This window comes from Dendropsophus ebraccatus, chromosome 4, assembly GCF_027789765.1.
Source record: "Dendropsophus ebraccatus isolate aDenEbr1 chromosome 4, aDenEbr1.pat, whole genome shotgun sequence".
In the NCBI taxonomy this organism is placed as follows: domain Eukaryota; kingdom Metazoa; phylum Chordata; class Amphibia; order Anura; family Hylidae; genus Dendropsophus; species Dendropsophus ebraccatus.
In genome coordinates this window covers 56,337,466-56,354,426 of record NC_091457.1, presented here as the reverse complement: position 1 = coordinate 56,354,426, position 16,961 = coordinate 56,337,466, and the positions used below count along the sequence as shown (strand labels likewise).

Here is a 16,961-nt window from a genome sequence, read left to right as displayed (position 1 = left end):
AGATTTTCCTGCGTTATACGGCCACATTAATGTGTACCTATACAAACCTAGTGCCTATAGATATACAAACCTAGTGCCTATAGATATGCATTTCAATGTTTAATTTTGCTGTAAACGAAATCATAGCCTACTACGCTATTGTTTACAGCAACAACAAAAAAAGGGATGTTGGAAATGGATTCTGCTGTATAGCAGACTGCAGCATTCGTTTTTAGCATCCATTTAGCTTACACAGTGGAACAACCAAAAATTGCATTAAACAATTGTCTTTTAGAGGGTGGTCTTTTCTAGGAAGTAAATGGCCTCTATGCAGAATGGTGGACTGAAATCTGTCACACAAATTCTAGTGTGGATAAGTGGTGGTCGAGATTTTGCTGTGTGTCCACATGAAGGGTGGGTTCAAAACATTTGCCCTTATTCTCACTCCCCACCTACTCAAGGTGTTTAATTTTTTCTTAAGGGAGAACTGGTCCCAACCACCATGTTACATGCTGATATCACTTTAATTCCTAAACCAGGGAAGGACCCATTCGATTGTGGGAGCGATCGCCCCATCACACTTCTTAATGCAGACTTGAAATTGTTCACCTTGCTAACGGATTGTCGCTATGGCTCCCCCAACTAATTAATAAAGATCAGGTGGCTTTTGTCCCCTGCTGCCAAGGGGGAAATAACACTAGAAGTGTATTTGAACTAATAGATGTGGTCAATAAGGAAAAAGGATCAGCACTGCTTTTGAGCCTTGACGCAGAAAAGGCCTTTGATCGCCTGGGGTGGCCTTTCTTGTTAAGAGTCTTGGAGACCTTTGGAATGGCACCTTCCTTATAGTGATTAGGGGCCTGTATACTTCGCCTTCAGCGACCATTAGATTTCCCCATACCTTATATAATATTATACATGTACATAATGGCACGAGGCAAGGTTGCTCGCTCTCTCCCCTCATTTTTGTCCTGTGCATTGAACCCCCTAGCGGCAGCGGTGCGACAGCACCCAGCTATACATGGCATCCAGATTAGAGGGATAGACTTTAAACTCTCACTATTCACTGATGATGAATTATTAATGATAACCCAACCACATATCCCCCTAGCTAATTTACCCTGACTTCTGACTCAATTTAGTCGGCTTTCCGGTTAGAAAATTAACACGTCTAAAGGCCCTATTGCACGGAACGATTATCATCCGTATTCGGCCGCTACGGACGATAATCGTCCCGTGGAATAGAGTGCAACGATCAGCCGACATCGTTCATGTTGGCTGATCGTTGCAGTCGCTTGTTTTTCAACATGTTGAAAAACAAGTGACTGATACAGCAACGATCTGCTGCCGTCGCTCCGTTGAATAGGAGCATCGGCAGCAGACGCTGCTGTATCCTATGGGCTGCCCGGACAATCAGCGATCACCCGGGCAGCTCCCCGCCGCTCCTCCCGCACTCACCCGCTCGCTGCTGCCACGTTGAATGGCTGTGGCAGCGAACGAGGAGCAAACTAGCACTGAGAGCGCTCGTTTGCTCCTCTAAACGACCCGTGAAATAGGGCCATAAGACTGAAGCCCTGGCCATTAATATACCAGAGCCTTTATTACATAATTTAAAATCTTAACTACAAGTATAACTGGAGGGATATTTCCCTTAAATATTTAGGGGTGCAGATCACCAACTCCTACTCTTCCCAGTATATTCATATCTTTCCTAAGCTTTTCTCGTATATATTGGCTCTGTTAGATAAATGGCATACGCTTCCCTTGTCCCTTTTGGGGAGAATTGCGGCAGTCAAGATGACTATTCTTCTCAAACTAGTATACTATTTCGAGACTCTCCCGGTTCAGTTTCCTCTTAGTGCTCTTAAATCCATTCAGGCTTCTAACCTCCGTTTTGTTTAGGCCCGTAGATGACACAGAGTGGCTAAAAATACTCTACGGGCTCCTAAATGTTGGGGGGGCTTGCCCTTCCGGACATCACCTGTTATTACTGGGCTGCACATTTTCACCACATCCAAGCTTGGTCAGCATTACGAGCCTATTCAAAGTGGATGATGACAGAGAAGCTTTGGATTGCCCCAGTTCACCCTAACTCAGTGCTGTGGTCCACATCTGACATTACTCTGCAGAGTCCTATCGCTCACACCAGACAGGTTTGGAAAGTGTGCATGCATAAATTTCCTCTGACCTCAAAGTGCTCCCCAATGACATCATTCCATCCATTCCATTGCCAGATAGTCTTATGTGTGGTATGACGAAACATTGGTATGCTAATAAATTGTTCCTTGCACAAAAGGATAAGATGAAGTGCGGCAGCTCACCAAAATCGGTTAAAAGATGCTTTATTTGGACATAGAAGGCATCAATAGCAGGTACTATCCACAAATAAACAGAGCGACGGCCGTTTCACGTATAAAACGCTTCTTTATACGTGAAACGGCCGTCGCTCTGTTTATTTGTGGATAGTACCTGCTATTGATGCCTTCTATGTCCAAATAAAGCATCTTTTAACCGATTTTGGTGAGCTGCCGCACTTCATCTTATCCTGTTGTGCAAAGACTTTACTGGACTGTTTTCTCAAGCTGAGCACCACCTACAGTAGAGTTACACAAACAAAGGGAGAGTCACGGTGAGGTCCAAGCTTGGTTTCCTGATATCATTGTTACTTCAATAGGTGTACATACTTGCAGCGGAATATTAATTCCACTGAGTATGGAAACCCTGCCCCCCTTACTCCTCTGCGGCACGGTGAATACATTAACGGTAGACGCTCTGGCCTGGTTCTGTGGGAGCCACAGAACCTGGCTAGAGTACGGCTGGGTAAACCAGGCCATGGTGGGATAAGGGGGTTGCGCTTTACATACTTGCAGCGGAATGAAAATGTAAAACTATTTAAAATGACCGTATGGGAATCGCAACGTGAAATCAGCTGCTATTCCAGTACGTGTTAACCCACATGTATGTGAAACGTAAACATGTAAAGTGTGAACCCAGTCTTGGACCCTTTCTAGTTTGACGTTTGCAGCAATCTAGTGGTTAAAAGAAATGTCCTTTCCTTTTCAAAAATGTGTCCATGAAGTAGCTGGTGTAAAACTGGTGCATATAAAACTACAAAAGTGGCTTAGAATAAAGCTTATGCATTGTAACCTTACATTTGTATAATGATCCTGCTTATTTTTCTGTGTATGTGTGTCACAGATATGCAGCAATTGGAAACTCATCTGAAGACGAAAAAAGCAAATGAACAAGAAGTAAGGGAGCCCCTGGTGGCACAGCTACAGCAGTTAATAGATTCTCTCCAGTCAACAACTGACCAGCTGTCTTCAAACCTGAGCGGAAATGTGAGATCGGAAGTACAGCAGCAGTTACACATAGTTGTAGCAAAGTAAGTTGTATGTATCTTTGCTGAAATTCCTATGGCAGTCTCACATTCTATCACACAATTATATTCTTTACTGTTTGTGTGACATCCCAGAGGTTGTTGTGCTGAGCCTTTACTTCCCATGTTAGTTACACCATAGCGGTCTCAAAATCTGCGCTAAATTGTTCAGATTTTTGGGGGAATTTTTCACTACAGATTTTGTGATGTCACAGCTGTCCAGCCCCCCCCCCCCCCCCATGACTAGTTGTCATCTATGCTTGAGTCCTTATACAATCCTCCATGGCTACCACGTTTGCATTTTCAGTTTCTCCTATTCTTCTAATAAAAGCACACTGCAGTGTGTAAGTAATACATTGTTCTAATGGATTGACTGTTTCTGCTTGCAGCATGCAAGACTCCATTCTTTCACAGGTGCAAAGAATTATTAAGGAAGAAGTGAATCATGCTATGAAGGAACAGCAAGCAGTAGTTACATCAAGCATTATGCATGCCATGAGATCTGCTGCAGGGACGCCTATTCCTTCTTCCCATCTCGACTATCAGTCACAACAGACACATATCATGCAGCTGCTTCAACAAGGCCATTTAAACCAAGCTTTTCAGCAGGTATGTGCTGCGGACTTTGGTATATTGAACACTGCACTATATTTGATGGGTAAATATGTTGTGCTTGCTGAGATATTTGTTGGTTGACAACATTACAGCAGTGCAGTTCATCCACTCCGTGGCCAGGCCCCATACTCACAGTAAAACTGGTGGTTTCCTGCCAGATGAGTGTTCTGCATTGAAGTTTTGAGACCAAATTGTGAAGTCATAGCAGTGCTTGTGGCTTGTGAGAGAACCACTACGGGTGCAGTGGCCTGTGTGAGAGCAGCGGGCAACTGGATGTGAGGAGCTGCACTGCGCTTAAATGTTGTCAGCTTGTCACAATGAGGAACCAACCTATATTTATGTGTATGACATAGGCCCCATTGAGCATAATAATGATTAAAGTGGTACTGAAGGATATGTTCAGGTCATTTCATATGCATATATGTGTAAAATCATTAGAGTTTTACAGTAAATTTACAGTAGAAACAAAGCAAATTGCTTCGTTCCCATCTGCATTCTACTCATCAGGCTGCAGGGCTTTAAAGTCTGCTCCGCTCACTTCTCCCCTGGTGCTGGGAAAAAATGGATTCAGTCTTGGGAAACTTCTCCCAATTTTCCAGTATGGATCCATCTTTTCCCAGCAACTGGGGGCGGAGCGACACTGAGCAGAGCAGACTTCAAAGCACCCAGCCTGATAAGCAGAATGCAAATAGGAAAAAAGAGATTTGCTTTGTTCCTGCTGTAAATTCCCTTCTCTCTACCTAGCACAATCGTTGACTATGATGGCACAATTTAAGTCCATTATTTAGGAACCAAAGTGCGTACATATTCATCAGCATGCCATTTTGACAGGCTGGCAATGTAAATGTGAAGCACTGGGCAAAGTTGTAACGGAACTGAGCCACTACTTAAACCTATTTTTCCTATACATAGAACCTAGAGCAGGAACTGTGTGTGAACAGTGTATCAGAGACATAACAGCCGTTAGGCTCTACCCATCAGCTCAGGGACATCAAGAGATGAAGCCACAGAGCAGAATTGTGGTGAAAAATGGCATATCCAAGTTATATAATGTCTAGAAATAGTGCTGCTTTACATGTTAACATGCAGCACAGCTTATTCTGTAGTTATCCATTGTCTGAACACTTTGTTGGTGATATTCAAGTAACATAGTATAACGTGTGAGAGCTTTATAAGACAACACAAGTGATGAAATTGCATGTATATGAGGTTAATGTATATGAGGTTAAAATATCCCTGTAACATATACAATTTAAAATGGTTTCTTTCCTGAAACAAAACAGGAATTGAAGGCACAAACCAGTGTTCAGCATAACAGCTAATGACTAACTGGACACCTGTGAATTTAATCAGAAAAAAAAAATCAGATTTCTGAAAAAAGACCAAAATAAAAATTTATGGGTAGTATGAAATGTCATAGTTTTCCTCCTCATCTCTATAGTGCTTTTTTGTGTAGTTATTTTATATATGTTTTCTCTTCCCTGGCAGGCTTTAACAGCTTCGGATCTGAATTTGATTCTGTATGTTTGTGATACCGTGGATTCCCAGCAAGTTTTTGGTCAGCATCCCTGCCCTCTTACTCAACCTGTTCTACTGTCTCTCATCCAGCAGCTATCTTTTGACCTTTGTACCCGCACCGAACTCAAGCTTAAGTAAGTCTTCCATACCTAAATCTGTAATGTAGATGTTTATGCCTATGCGTGTATTACAAGTTATAATGTTCATTTTCTCACAAGTTTTGCTGAACATGGCACCATAGTATGGACAGGCCCACTCTCTTGTTAACAAATGGCACAAAAATGTCTTTATTAAAGGTTTTTTTTCTGATTAAAACTTACTTGTCCCCTCCGTGCTCCTGCCCTAACCATCTTCAGATGGGCCCCTGGCTCCTTAGTTTTCAATAGAGCCGCGGATCGGCATGTGACCCGCGGCTCTATTCATTTTCTGTGGAGCCACTGGAAAGAGCTGAGTGCTGTATGGCTTTCTGGCCAGGGACAGGTCTTCAAGGCACTGGGGTGGTGCCCTGGCAGCTTTGACCCAAAAACGATGGGCCGTTTAAATTCATTGTTATCAGCTGCACCTGTTTAAACAGATAAATTATTATCATCTGCACATAACTGTCCGCACCAAAGATTCAATCAGCTGACCCTTTTACATGTACTGATTATCAGTAATTAGTGTTGCTAGGAGTGCTGGCTTGCCTAATAATCTGCCTGTGTAACAGGATCTTTAGATCATAGGCAGAATGTATAGCCTGAGTAGGATGGTAGACATAGCGTGAGGAGCATCTCTATATAGAGCTGTGTGGGGAGATTGATAGGTTTACATGTCTAATAACAAGCTACAGTTGCATGAATTTAGATAAGGAGGCCATGTATTGCAAGATTTGCTTTTCTTGTTTTGTATTGCAATCTTTAGTAAAGATTGTATAATCCACTTAATTTTTTCTAGCTACTTGGAAGAAGCGGTAATGCATCTTGATCACAGTGACCCTGTAACAAGAGATCACATGGGAAGCATCATCACTCAAGTGCGGCAGAAACTCTTCCAGTTCTTGCAAGTGGAGCCTCATACCTCTTTACACAAATCTGCAAGACGACTGATGATTATGCTTCAGGGGCTTGTCACCTCTGCGAATTAGACTTATTCCAGTAATGTACAGGCTCTCAACAACTCGATTGTAAATCTTCAGAAAAACTGTGCCTGCTTTGCTCCCATACAGTGGGAGAACGTCCTTGTGATGGTGGCAATAATGAAGGGCCACAGATCCTTATTAGTCCTACTTAGTTAATCGTTGGATATCTTTATTGGCTGAGTTTTAAAATTATGTTTTTTTGGATTCCTTTCCTTTATTGTAAAATTGGGCAAAGAAAAAAAATAGAGAAAAAAAAGAATATTTACATATTTGTGTTTTTAGATGATGTGAAAAAAATATATCAAATAAATTTTCATTCTTGCACCGGAACATTCTTACATAGCCTATGATATTGCATGAATTAAAATGTTACTACTTACATATTACAAAAACTATGGTCAGCTGCTAAATGTATGGCAATTTGTATTTTATATATGTTTAAATGAATAAGAATTATTTTACATTTTAAGATATATTGAGAAAACGGTATTTAATTATTAACACTAAGAATTTTACATTATGAGATTCTTTCTTTCATTTACTAGATGCATTATTGCCCATCTGTGTGCCTGTAAATTTAACATCCATTACTCCTATTTCCAGCATCTAGTAGAGGCGGACTCTCTTTTTAGGGTATATTTACATGCAGCAGATTTATTGCAAACATTTTTGAGAATTTCCAATTCTTGTGAACTTGCAGAAATCTTTGTGCTTGTCCCCAAAATATATATATTTTTTGCTTTCCTCGAGTCTAAAGGCAGTGCAGAAGGCAGCCAGACTCCACCCTAGGACCGTCCATCAAACCTGATAAATCAAAGAAATTACCATAATTCGTTGCAGAGTGAGAAGATTCCTCAAGCCAAAAGAAATTAGTCTTAACAGTAATTCTATTTCTAGAAATCTTCCATGACCGGAGGTTGATGCCCATATCCTGTAGGGATAGGAAACAACATAGGTTACCCCCCCCCCCACACACACACACACACACTGTATATTTTAGAATGTTCACATTTTCTGTACATTAAAATTAACAGTGGCAAATACTGTCAAAACTGACAGTGGCATTTAAATGGCTTAAAAAACTCATCCGTGATGGTTTAGCAGCCCATAGTAATCAAAAACTGAAAACATATTATATATTTTCCCATATTATAGAAATAAATAGAAAAAGAAACATTTGATATTGCATCGTGTGGAATTGCCCAAACTATTAAAGGACAGCTCCCATGCTAAGAAGAAAACAAACAAACCCAGAAACATAGTTTTTATACTTATCATCCCTCCTGAGCTGTTAATGTTTGAATTTCCCACCGTCTGCGTACCTCCTGAGCTCCAGTCTCGGTCTTCATTTCTTCTTTACTTCCTGGTTTCAGCTTCCCATGATGCACTTTGGCTGCTGTGAGGTTGCAAGTGCCTGCCCCTCCATTCACTTCAACTACCATCATACACTAAACATGACCCCATCTATATCTTCAATCAGGCTGCTATATAAACACACAAGTTCTCAGCCCCTGCACTGAAGCTGCACACACATACCTTCACTTTGCAATATAGCATACATTGCAAAGTGAAATCTGCAGGATCACCATCCCTAATTAGGTCAGGGCAGCAGGGGAGAGATAAGATTGCACCAAATTGCATATTGCACCAAATTGAAACTGCAAGAAAGCTTTTTTTTTTTTCATTATTGAATTGTAAAAGTTCAGATGGCTTGCAGCTTGCTCAGCCAATGGGAGCTGAGCAAGCAGAGTCATCTAACAAGGCAGGAGAGGGAGGCTGGACTAACGGGACCTAGAGCAGCCTCCCTCCTAATGACAAATATGCAAAAGAACACTGCAGAGACACCATCACGTGTCTCGACGTCAGTAAACTAGCCAGACCTTCCTCTGGGAAGGAACAACCAAGCAAAGGAATGTCTCCAATTAAGGAAACCACCTAAGCAAGGTATCCATCCACAGACAGCTGTTTTGGGGGTTTTGCCCCTCATCAGTGTGGAGTAGGTTTCTGGCTAGTGGGAGCAATGACTAGTAAGTGCATGCAAAAGGACGCTGGTTGACCTCAGGGAGATCTACCAAAACACCGCAGAGACACCATCACGTGTCTCGACGTCAGTGAACTAGCCAGACCTTCCTCCTGGAAGGAACAACCAAGCCAAGGAATGTCTCTAGTTAAGGGAAGGCTTGGTTGTTCCTTCCTGGAGGAAGGTCTGGCTAGTTCACTGACGTTGAGACACGTGATGGTGTCTCTGCAGTGTTCTTTTGCATATTTGATTTCCCAGGGGGCAATGTTCTAGATTACACTGCCGTTGAGACACGTGATGGTGTCTCTGCGGTGTTTTGGTTGATCTCCCTGAGGTCAACCAGCGTCCTTTTCCCTCCTGATGACGACATTGTCACAAGATGAAGCTGAGAGAAGAGCCTGGGGTCGACAGTAATTAGGCATGTATGAGTTTACTGGTGGGGCGTTGAGGGGGGGAAAGATAGGGAAGGGGGACCATAGGGCAGGACAAAAGCTTGTAAAATTTTTCCAAAGAGATTTTTTTTCATAACCCCCCTTTCTTAGTAATTGTCGATACACCTTTTTACGGCAGTAAATAATTGGCCTTATTCAGATCTATATGTCTATATGGTGGGATCGATATAAGTAGGCATTGTAGGAGATCATTACTGACAGCCAGGCTTCCACTTTACCTGAAGCGGAGAATCCATCCTCCACTCTGAGTAGAAATTTTCTCCCCATGGTAGGAACAGATAGAAGTGTCCCTGACCTCTAAGCACAGTGAAGTAGTTAATATGAATAGTTCTGAGCAGATTGACTGCTATGTGGCAAAACCTGAATCCATAGCCTTGGACATATTGATAATCAACATGCCCAATCATTCATATCTGCCACTGGAGGACACTCTAAGGCCCTGTTCACACGTAGCAAAACTAGCAGAATTCCGCCACGGAATGCCGTTAGCCTCCCTCTCATAATGGGAGTCTATGGGAGGCGCACGCTGCTGTTCTCACAGCGTCTCTCCGCGCTGAAGAATGAACATGTTCATTCTTCAGCGCAGGGAGAGCAGCAGCGCGGTTCCCATAGCCTCCCATCATGAGAGGGAGGCTAACAGAATTCCGCTAGTTTTGCTACGTGTGAACGTAGCTTACACATGTTAGATTGTGATTCAAGCAAAGCCGTATCTAATGTGTTATAGACACCTTTTAGACTTAAATTGGAAGAGAACTGTACAGGAAAGTGAGATAGTTGTTCAGCATTAGCTATCAGAAATGTCTCACTGCTTGGAATAAAACTAATTCAGAAACCTATTCCCTGTTATTATATATGACAGGCGTCACATATAAGAGCATATTAAAAAATGTTCTATTCCGACAAGATCAGATGTAAAAACAAAAAAAAAAAGTATTTTAAAAAGGTCTTAGGGAAGCACAGTAGCATTTTTCATGTAGATAATTGTGACAATGTCTCCTGTATGCATTGCCGCCCTATGTCACTGAAAGCATGAAAATATGATCAGGTATTAGCACAAAACAACTGCAGATACTGGAAAGGTGTAGGCGTTTCTCAGATGGGTTTATTGTAAAGTTGTAGGCCTGTGTAGAAAGTCATATTTAACAATGTCTTAGTTTTAGATTCTAAAGGCCCATTTGGAGTTTGCAAATGAATAGGTAAATAAATAAAGCACCTAAAGGATTCTTAGACTGTGTGAAACCAAGATTGAACATTTTTGGACTAAATTGGCCATACACCTTCAACAACCAACTAAGTCACTATTGATTGATATTCCTGGAGGTGTCAGTTATATAGAGAATGATTTGGCTTTACTAGATGGATGTGGTCCAAACAATGGAAACTGCAGTTCAATGTCTCCAAATGTAAAATAATGCACTTGGGGATGAGAAATCCACAGAATATCATATCGCCAGTTCTTAGCAAAGACTTTAGAAGAGAAGGATTTAGAAGTAGTAATTTCTGACAGTGTTCAAATGAGTCACCAGTGCAACCAGGCTGTAGGAAAATCAAATTGTATTCTGGGCTGTATAGTACAGCTAGAGGTATAACCAGTAGGAAGAGAGAGATTGTGATCCTGCTACACAGAGCTCTAGTGAGACCATATTTGAAATGGCTACAAAAATGGTAGACAGTCTGAAGCATAAAACATATCAGGAAAGACTTAAGGGATTGAATATGTATAGTCTGTAGAAAAAGGGGGGGGCATGATTAAAACCTTTAAAGCGACTCTGTACCCACAATCTGACACCCCCCCCCCCCAAGCCACTTGTACCTTCAGATAGCTGCTTTTAATCCAAGATCTGTCCTGGGGTCCGTTTGGCAGGGGATGCAGTTATTGTCCTAAAAACAACCTTTAATCCTACAGCGCTATGTCTAACGGCAACGGCTTACATTGGTATATGCATTAGGCTGGTACACCCTCTCTGTCCTTCCTCCCCGCCCCTCCTCATCATTAGGAATGCCCCAGGAACATTTACTGCTGTTTGAGCTTTGCACAGGTGTCTTAACGATCCAACCCATGTTCATTATACACACAGGTGGGGAATAGAAAGCAATCTGCCTGGATCATTCCTAATGATGGGGAGGGTGGGGAGGAAGGACAGAGGTGGTGCCAGCCTAATGCATATACTAATGTAAGCCCCGGCTGTTAGACACAGTACTGCAGAATTAAAAGTCGTTTTTAAAACAACAACTGCATCACCTGCCGAATGGACCCCAGGACAGATCTTTGATTAAAAGCAGCTATCCGAAGGTACAAGTGGTTTGGGGGGGACAGATTGTGGGTACAGAGTCACTTTAAACATGTAAAGGGGAACTCCAGGTAGAGGTTAAAAAAAATTAAACTTCTGCAGAAGCATAACGCATTACTTACCTGTATCCCAGTTTTGAAATGACCAAAAATCCAATTGTTTTGGGGGGTGGGAGTTTGCTCTGTTTTGTGTTTCTGTTCTTCCTGGTTTGGCATTTCCAAGAATGCAATGCTTTCCCTCATGTGAACATCAGTAAAATTAGTGCAGCAGCTGCTTCTGGCCGGTTAGAGATGGTGAATCAGTCAGGGGATTGAGTTATCCAGCCAAGCCCCCTGTCTGCATCATCAGCAAACACACACAATGTAAGACAGAGACATGGAACACCCTAGAGGGGGATAGCAGCAGGGGCCGTTTTTTTCACTTTTTTTTTCTATCAGCTACCAGTGTGGCAGAACTGTACAGATACAGTAATATATTGTATAGACACATCTATATAACTTTTAATGTACTTTTTATAGAAAACAAGTTTTTCTTATCCGGAGTTCCCCTTTAAATGACAATAAGGTTCAGGAGGGAAGTGTTTATAATTAAAAAAAAAACTGAACAAGGAGGCACAGTCAAAGGTTAGTTGGGGGAAAGGTCAGAAGCAACATGAAAAAATATTACTTAACTGAAAGAGTAGTAGGTGCTTGGAACAAAGTTCCAGCAGATGTGGTTGGTAAATCTACCTAAATCTAACAATGTAAACCTGCTTGGGATAAACATCTATCCTATAATAAAAGGGCAGACTACATGGACCAAGTGGTCCTTTTCTTCTATATTTCTTCAGAGAGCCACAGCTTTAAAATATGAGCTATTCTCACTGTTGGATGCCTAGCCGCTTCTGCACATTGGCTCTTGCAAATGAATGGGCAAAACTTTGCACAATAAACCTACAGAGGTGCGTCATAATCTTATCCATGGTTTACATTATCTGTAGTAAGATTTTTTTTTTTTATTATGCACAAACACCTATGGCGAAGCCTTAAAGAGGTTATATGGGTAGAGATTACATATTACACGATAGCACTTTATCATTGGATGAATTATTTATGATGTCATATGCCAGATCATTGTGATTGTAGGGAAAAAACACAAAGAAATAGACAATCCTATCCTAACAATAGAGTCTAATAGTACATTGGACAGGGAGGCTGCACGCACCTTCATTATGTTGGCGTGTTGCAGCATTATCGAGTGACTTTTGCATTTACGGACATGTAACTGAGAGCACTTGGTGCACAGTTCTGTCCGCTGTCTCTGGCCGTTCATTAAAGAGTGTCGGCTAAATATTTATTAGTAGGCATACTACAGGAGCAGGCTGTCAGGCAGATCAGTGCTTTGAGGGCTAGATGACCCTCCTCAGCGCAACGAGCACCCACATTTACATATAATGGTGCAGTGCGCCAACAGAATTAAGCTGCGTGAGGCCTCCATGTGCCCTGCCCTATTCAAATCTACAGCCTAGGTTCTCTTTAAAAACAGGTGCCTACAATGGCAAGACGCTATAGCAAGGTGACTTGCCAATGTCTCTAGGGAGTGAAGTCCTATACTGTGTCCATTGATGTCAGAGTATTTGTGCAATGTACAAATCCAACAGAGCTAGAGACACCCTTTGTAGTGGCTCCCATTGTAGCTAATACTGGGGACTGCCAAGTAAGGCACCAACCCCAAGAGGACCTATAGAAAAGAGGTTTTCCAACATGGGCTACCTATAGAAGCAACTCTAAAAAGCATCTACAGTTCCTGCTTAATGCCATTGGCTAGTATATAAGATTGGCGGCCCTGGTAGTCACATTCATTGCTGTATCCTTTTTTGTGCTTTATATTTGTGAATATGCACAAAATCAATATTCCATAGAAGACCTAAGATGCCTCCCTGTTTATAGCATTAACTCTGCAATATTTAGTACGTGCACAGTCTTTCAACATTCAGCCCATAAACACCCACCCCCAGTCCTGCCCTCTGCACCGGCTTAGTTCTGACCCTGCTCTTTGGACCTCTGTCCCATCTGTCAGTTCCCTCTCGTCCTAAAATAAATATTTATTCTGTTCGACATAGAAGATCACAGGTTCTAAGCAAATCTGTGGAAACCAATCTCTAGGTGTTCTGCATGCTGCTACATTGTGAAAATCAAGTATGAAACCAAAGCTTTATGGATTAAAGTTGAGGTAATAATTTTTGGCTATCCAACACCTCAACCTTTTCACAGTTTTAAACAATGGGCTTATTCTATACAGATTTTTAGGCTGCGTTCACACTACGTATATTTCAGTCAGTATTGCAACCAAAACCAGGAGTGGATTAAAAACACAGAAAGGATATGATCACACAATGTTGAAATTGAGTGGATGGCCGCCATATAACAGTAAATAACTGCCATTATTTCAATATAACAGCCGTTGTTCTAAAATAACAGCAAATATTTGCCATTAAATGGCGTCCATCCACTCAATTTCAACATTGTGTGAACAGATCCTTTCTGTGTTTTTAATCCACTCCTGGTTTTGGTTGCAATACTGACTGAAATATACATATACTGACTGAAATATACGTAGTGTGAACGTAGCCTTAATATGCCCTAAGATATAGGGGGAGAGTCTGTGAGGAATGAAAGGTGGAATCTGATTGGTTGCTAGGGGCAACTGAGCCAGTTTCACTTTACACCATGTTTGATAAATCTCCCCCATAGTTTGCATCTAAGACCTACATTAACCAAGGTACCATGCCTGCAATTATTAATATCTACCACGCTGGTGCGTTTTCAACACCCATCATCTGGGGAGAGGGTCCAACTGTCATGAAGCTCCACCTAGGTGACACTGTCCACTGATGAAATGAAGAGATTTTAGAGCAGAAAGAAGACTGGACAAGTGTTATACAGGTATATTTCAAATGTGCAGCATCTAAAGTTGTGGATGGTATGGAGGACCGCACATAGGGGTGTTGACAATATCACTTTAAGACCCTCTAACATCAAGCAAATGCCACTCAAATTCAAACAGCTTTGGATGTTTGTGTAAATATGTAGAAGCTAAAAAGATATGTAGTCCATCACTAACAACATTTCTGGATTGCTTCCCCTTTAAGAGAGAACAGACCAGAATACAATAAGGAGGCACAATACATCTTATAGTGACTTTAAAACTCTCAGTTTAGACGCAAAATCTTGATGGTGTCAACTCAACAGATGGCGCTGTAGCTTGAATGTTGCAGACTTAAAAGAATAACACTAAATAATTGTGTCAACCCCTATGATGCTTGTTTAATCCACAGGAGCCACACCCAGTGCTGTGCTACTTCACACAGACCTTAACCCCTTCAGGACCACTCCAGAAAGTGCCTTACAGACCAGAGCACATTTCTTTAAATCTGACCTGTCTCACTTTATGTGATTTTTAAAGGGAACCATTTACTATAAAGTTGGGCGTGATTCTCTGTGTCAGAGCCCCCAGTGTCACTGTGGGGCAATCTTCCCTGTGCACCGTCATCACTGGGCTCCTCTGTGACGCAGGGGGCTCAGGAACAGAGAATCACGCCCAGAGAGGCAGGTTTGAAGACGAACATTTGCGCCATTGGTGACCACTTGGAACCGAAGGACTGCCCACATGACTAGCGAGCAGTAATTTACATACAGCGCTGGAAGTTTTCAAATTTGATTTTCGTGGGCTTTGTGTAATGTAGAAACAGTATATTTATATGTCTGGAAACGCTGCTACTGGCTGTATTATGCTATGTTACTAGCTTCTGGTCCGATTTTGTGGTGATTGGTTCCCTTTAACGTTATAGGCTGCATTTACGCACACAGATAATTAACCAATTTATCTGACAAATTTTTGAAGCCAAAATCAGGAACAGACTATAAACAGAGAACAGGTCATAAAGGAAAGACTGAGATTTCTCCTCTTTCCAAATCCATTCCTGGCTTTGGCTTCAAAATCCTGTCATATAAATTGGTCAATTATCTGTGTGTAAACGCAGCCTGATGACAGGCACAGTACTTGGCAATGCTGATCTTCATTGCAAGGTAATGTGCCTGTCATAGACATTGCTGATTAGACTCAGCCCAAGAGCTTATTCCCATGCTCTGTAATCCACAGACGTTATGTAACGTGAAGCTGCGACGTGGATTTGTAGCTTAACTGGCGTCATGAATCCATACAATGCTGGAAGAGCTGTAAGTGTTTCAATTTTTGCGGGAATGTAATGAAGTAGATGTGCGGCTGTATCAGTACAGTCCCACAAAGTTTTAAACACTTGGAGCTCTCCCAGAACCGTATTGATACATGATGCCGGGAGAGCGTCAAGTCCTTCACTTCACATGGTAACCTCCATGGATTAAGCCCTTAGGGCTGAACCTGATCAGCCACCATAGCCATGACACTGGAGGCCTCCAGTTGTCATAGCTACCATGACGAACAAAGGGAGAATTCTCATGTGTTCACCAGCATGTGGAACGTGGCCTGTCAATTCCCTTTCCCATCACTTTCAGATGGACATCTTCCCCCTGCCCGGACCCTACTCTCAGAGCTCTTTATTTTTTCCAGTCCACTTTATTCCTCTTAGACCAAACCTGACTCTAAAGGGTCCCAAACTCTTTATACCAGGTTTCGCTTTCAAGATGACCTAGTCACATGTCTCCGTCCTTAATGACAAAATAGTTCATTTGGATCACTTCAGCCCCCCCAGGTAACCAAGCCTCCATTATAGATCATTGTAAGTCTCCACAGGCCTATTTTATAGCCTCAACTGGAGCCAGCTATAATGTCACTGGGTGTGAGCTCAGCTAAAGACTGCTTAGCTTCCTCCAGTCCACAGCAGACTCCCCAAGGCTGCCCACACAGGATGAGATATCACATCTCCAGCTTCCAGCCCACCAGCAATGTCTGGGCAAGATCCTCCTAGCAATGTCCCATACTGTACTAGCTTCCAGTACACTGCAACCCTCCCAGGTGTGACAGGCCCCAAGCCTCACTACTGCACATGCCAACAGCAGCTTCAATAGGCCCCACACATGGATAACCATTCTCCCTACTTAGACCAAACCTTCCTCTTTTATATCTTACCCCCCAGAAGCTACTGGTCACATCGTGTTAGAGAAGGATATTGAAGGTTAATTCAGTACCTCTCAGCTGACAGCCCAGACCACCATAATTCCCACAGCCAGCCACAAAAGCTTTACCGGCAGTACAGTGCAAAAAAAACAATGCAACTACAGAACACTATCATCAGCTAACCAGTAAACCCATAATAAGGGATATATCTGCAGACCATTTTTTTGCGAAAAGGAAGGGCATATGATTCCCACCATTATATGTATATAGGCTATTGATACTTAAATTGATTATTCCCATTAAAGTAAATTGTACATGCATATTGTATAGTCAGATAGGTAGATAGGCATCATTATACATGTCAGTTGACTATGTATGGTGGTATTGTCTCACTGGTACTTGTGCATGTAAATAAACCAGGTAATACTATGTTAATGAAGAGGCTTCAGTGTTTGCTGGTCAATGTGTAACTGCTCCTGACCCCAGGGGCTAAATG

At 42.1% G+C, this 16,961-nt stretch overlaps 1 protein-coding gene across 2 annotated transcripts in view; it reads left to right on the top strand.

The window, feature by feature from the left end:
* Positions 1-6,938, top strand: part of EDC4 (enhancer of mRNA decapping 4) — a 45,319-nt gene extending 38,381 nt beyond the window's left edge. For both annotated transcript variants that reach the window (XM_069965887.1, XM_069965888.1), the window contains exons 25-28: positions 3,178-3,364; positions 3,748-3,967; positions 5,462-5,625; positions 6,425-6,938. In XM_069965887.1, the coding sequence (XP_069821988.1) occupies positions 3,178-3,364; positions 3,748-3,967; positions 5,462-5,625; positions 6,425-6,614 (761 nt within the window). In that variant the 3' untranslated portion in view covers positions 6,615-6,938. The remainder of the gene's footprint in view (positions 1-3,177; positions 3,365-3,747; positions 3,968-5,461; positions 5,626-6,424) is intronic.
* Positions 6,939-16,961: the final 10,023 nt, after the last annotated feature.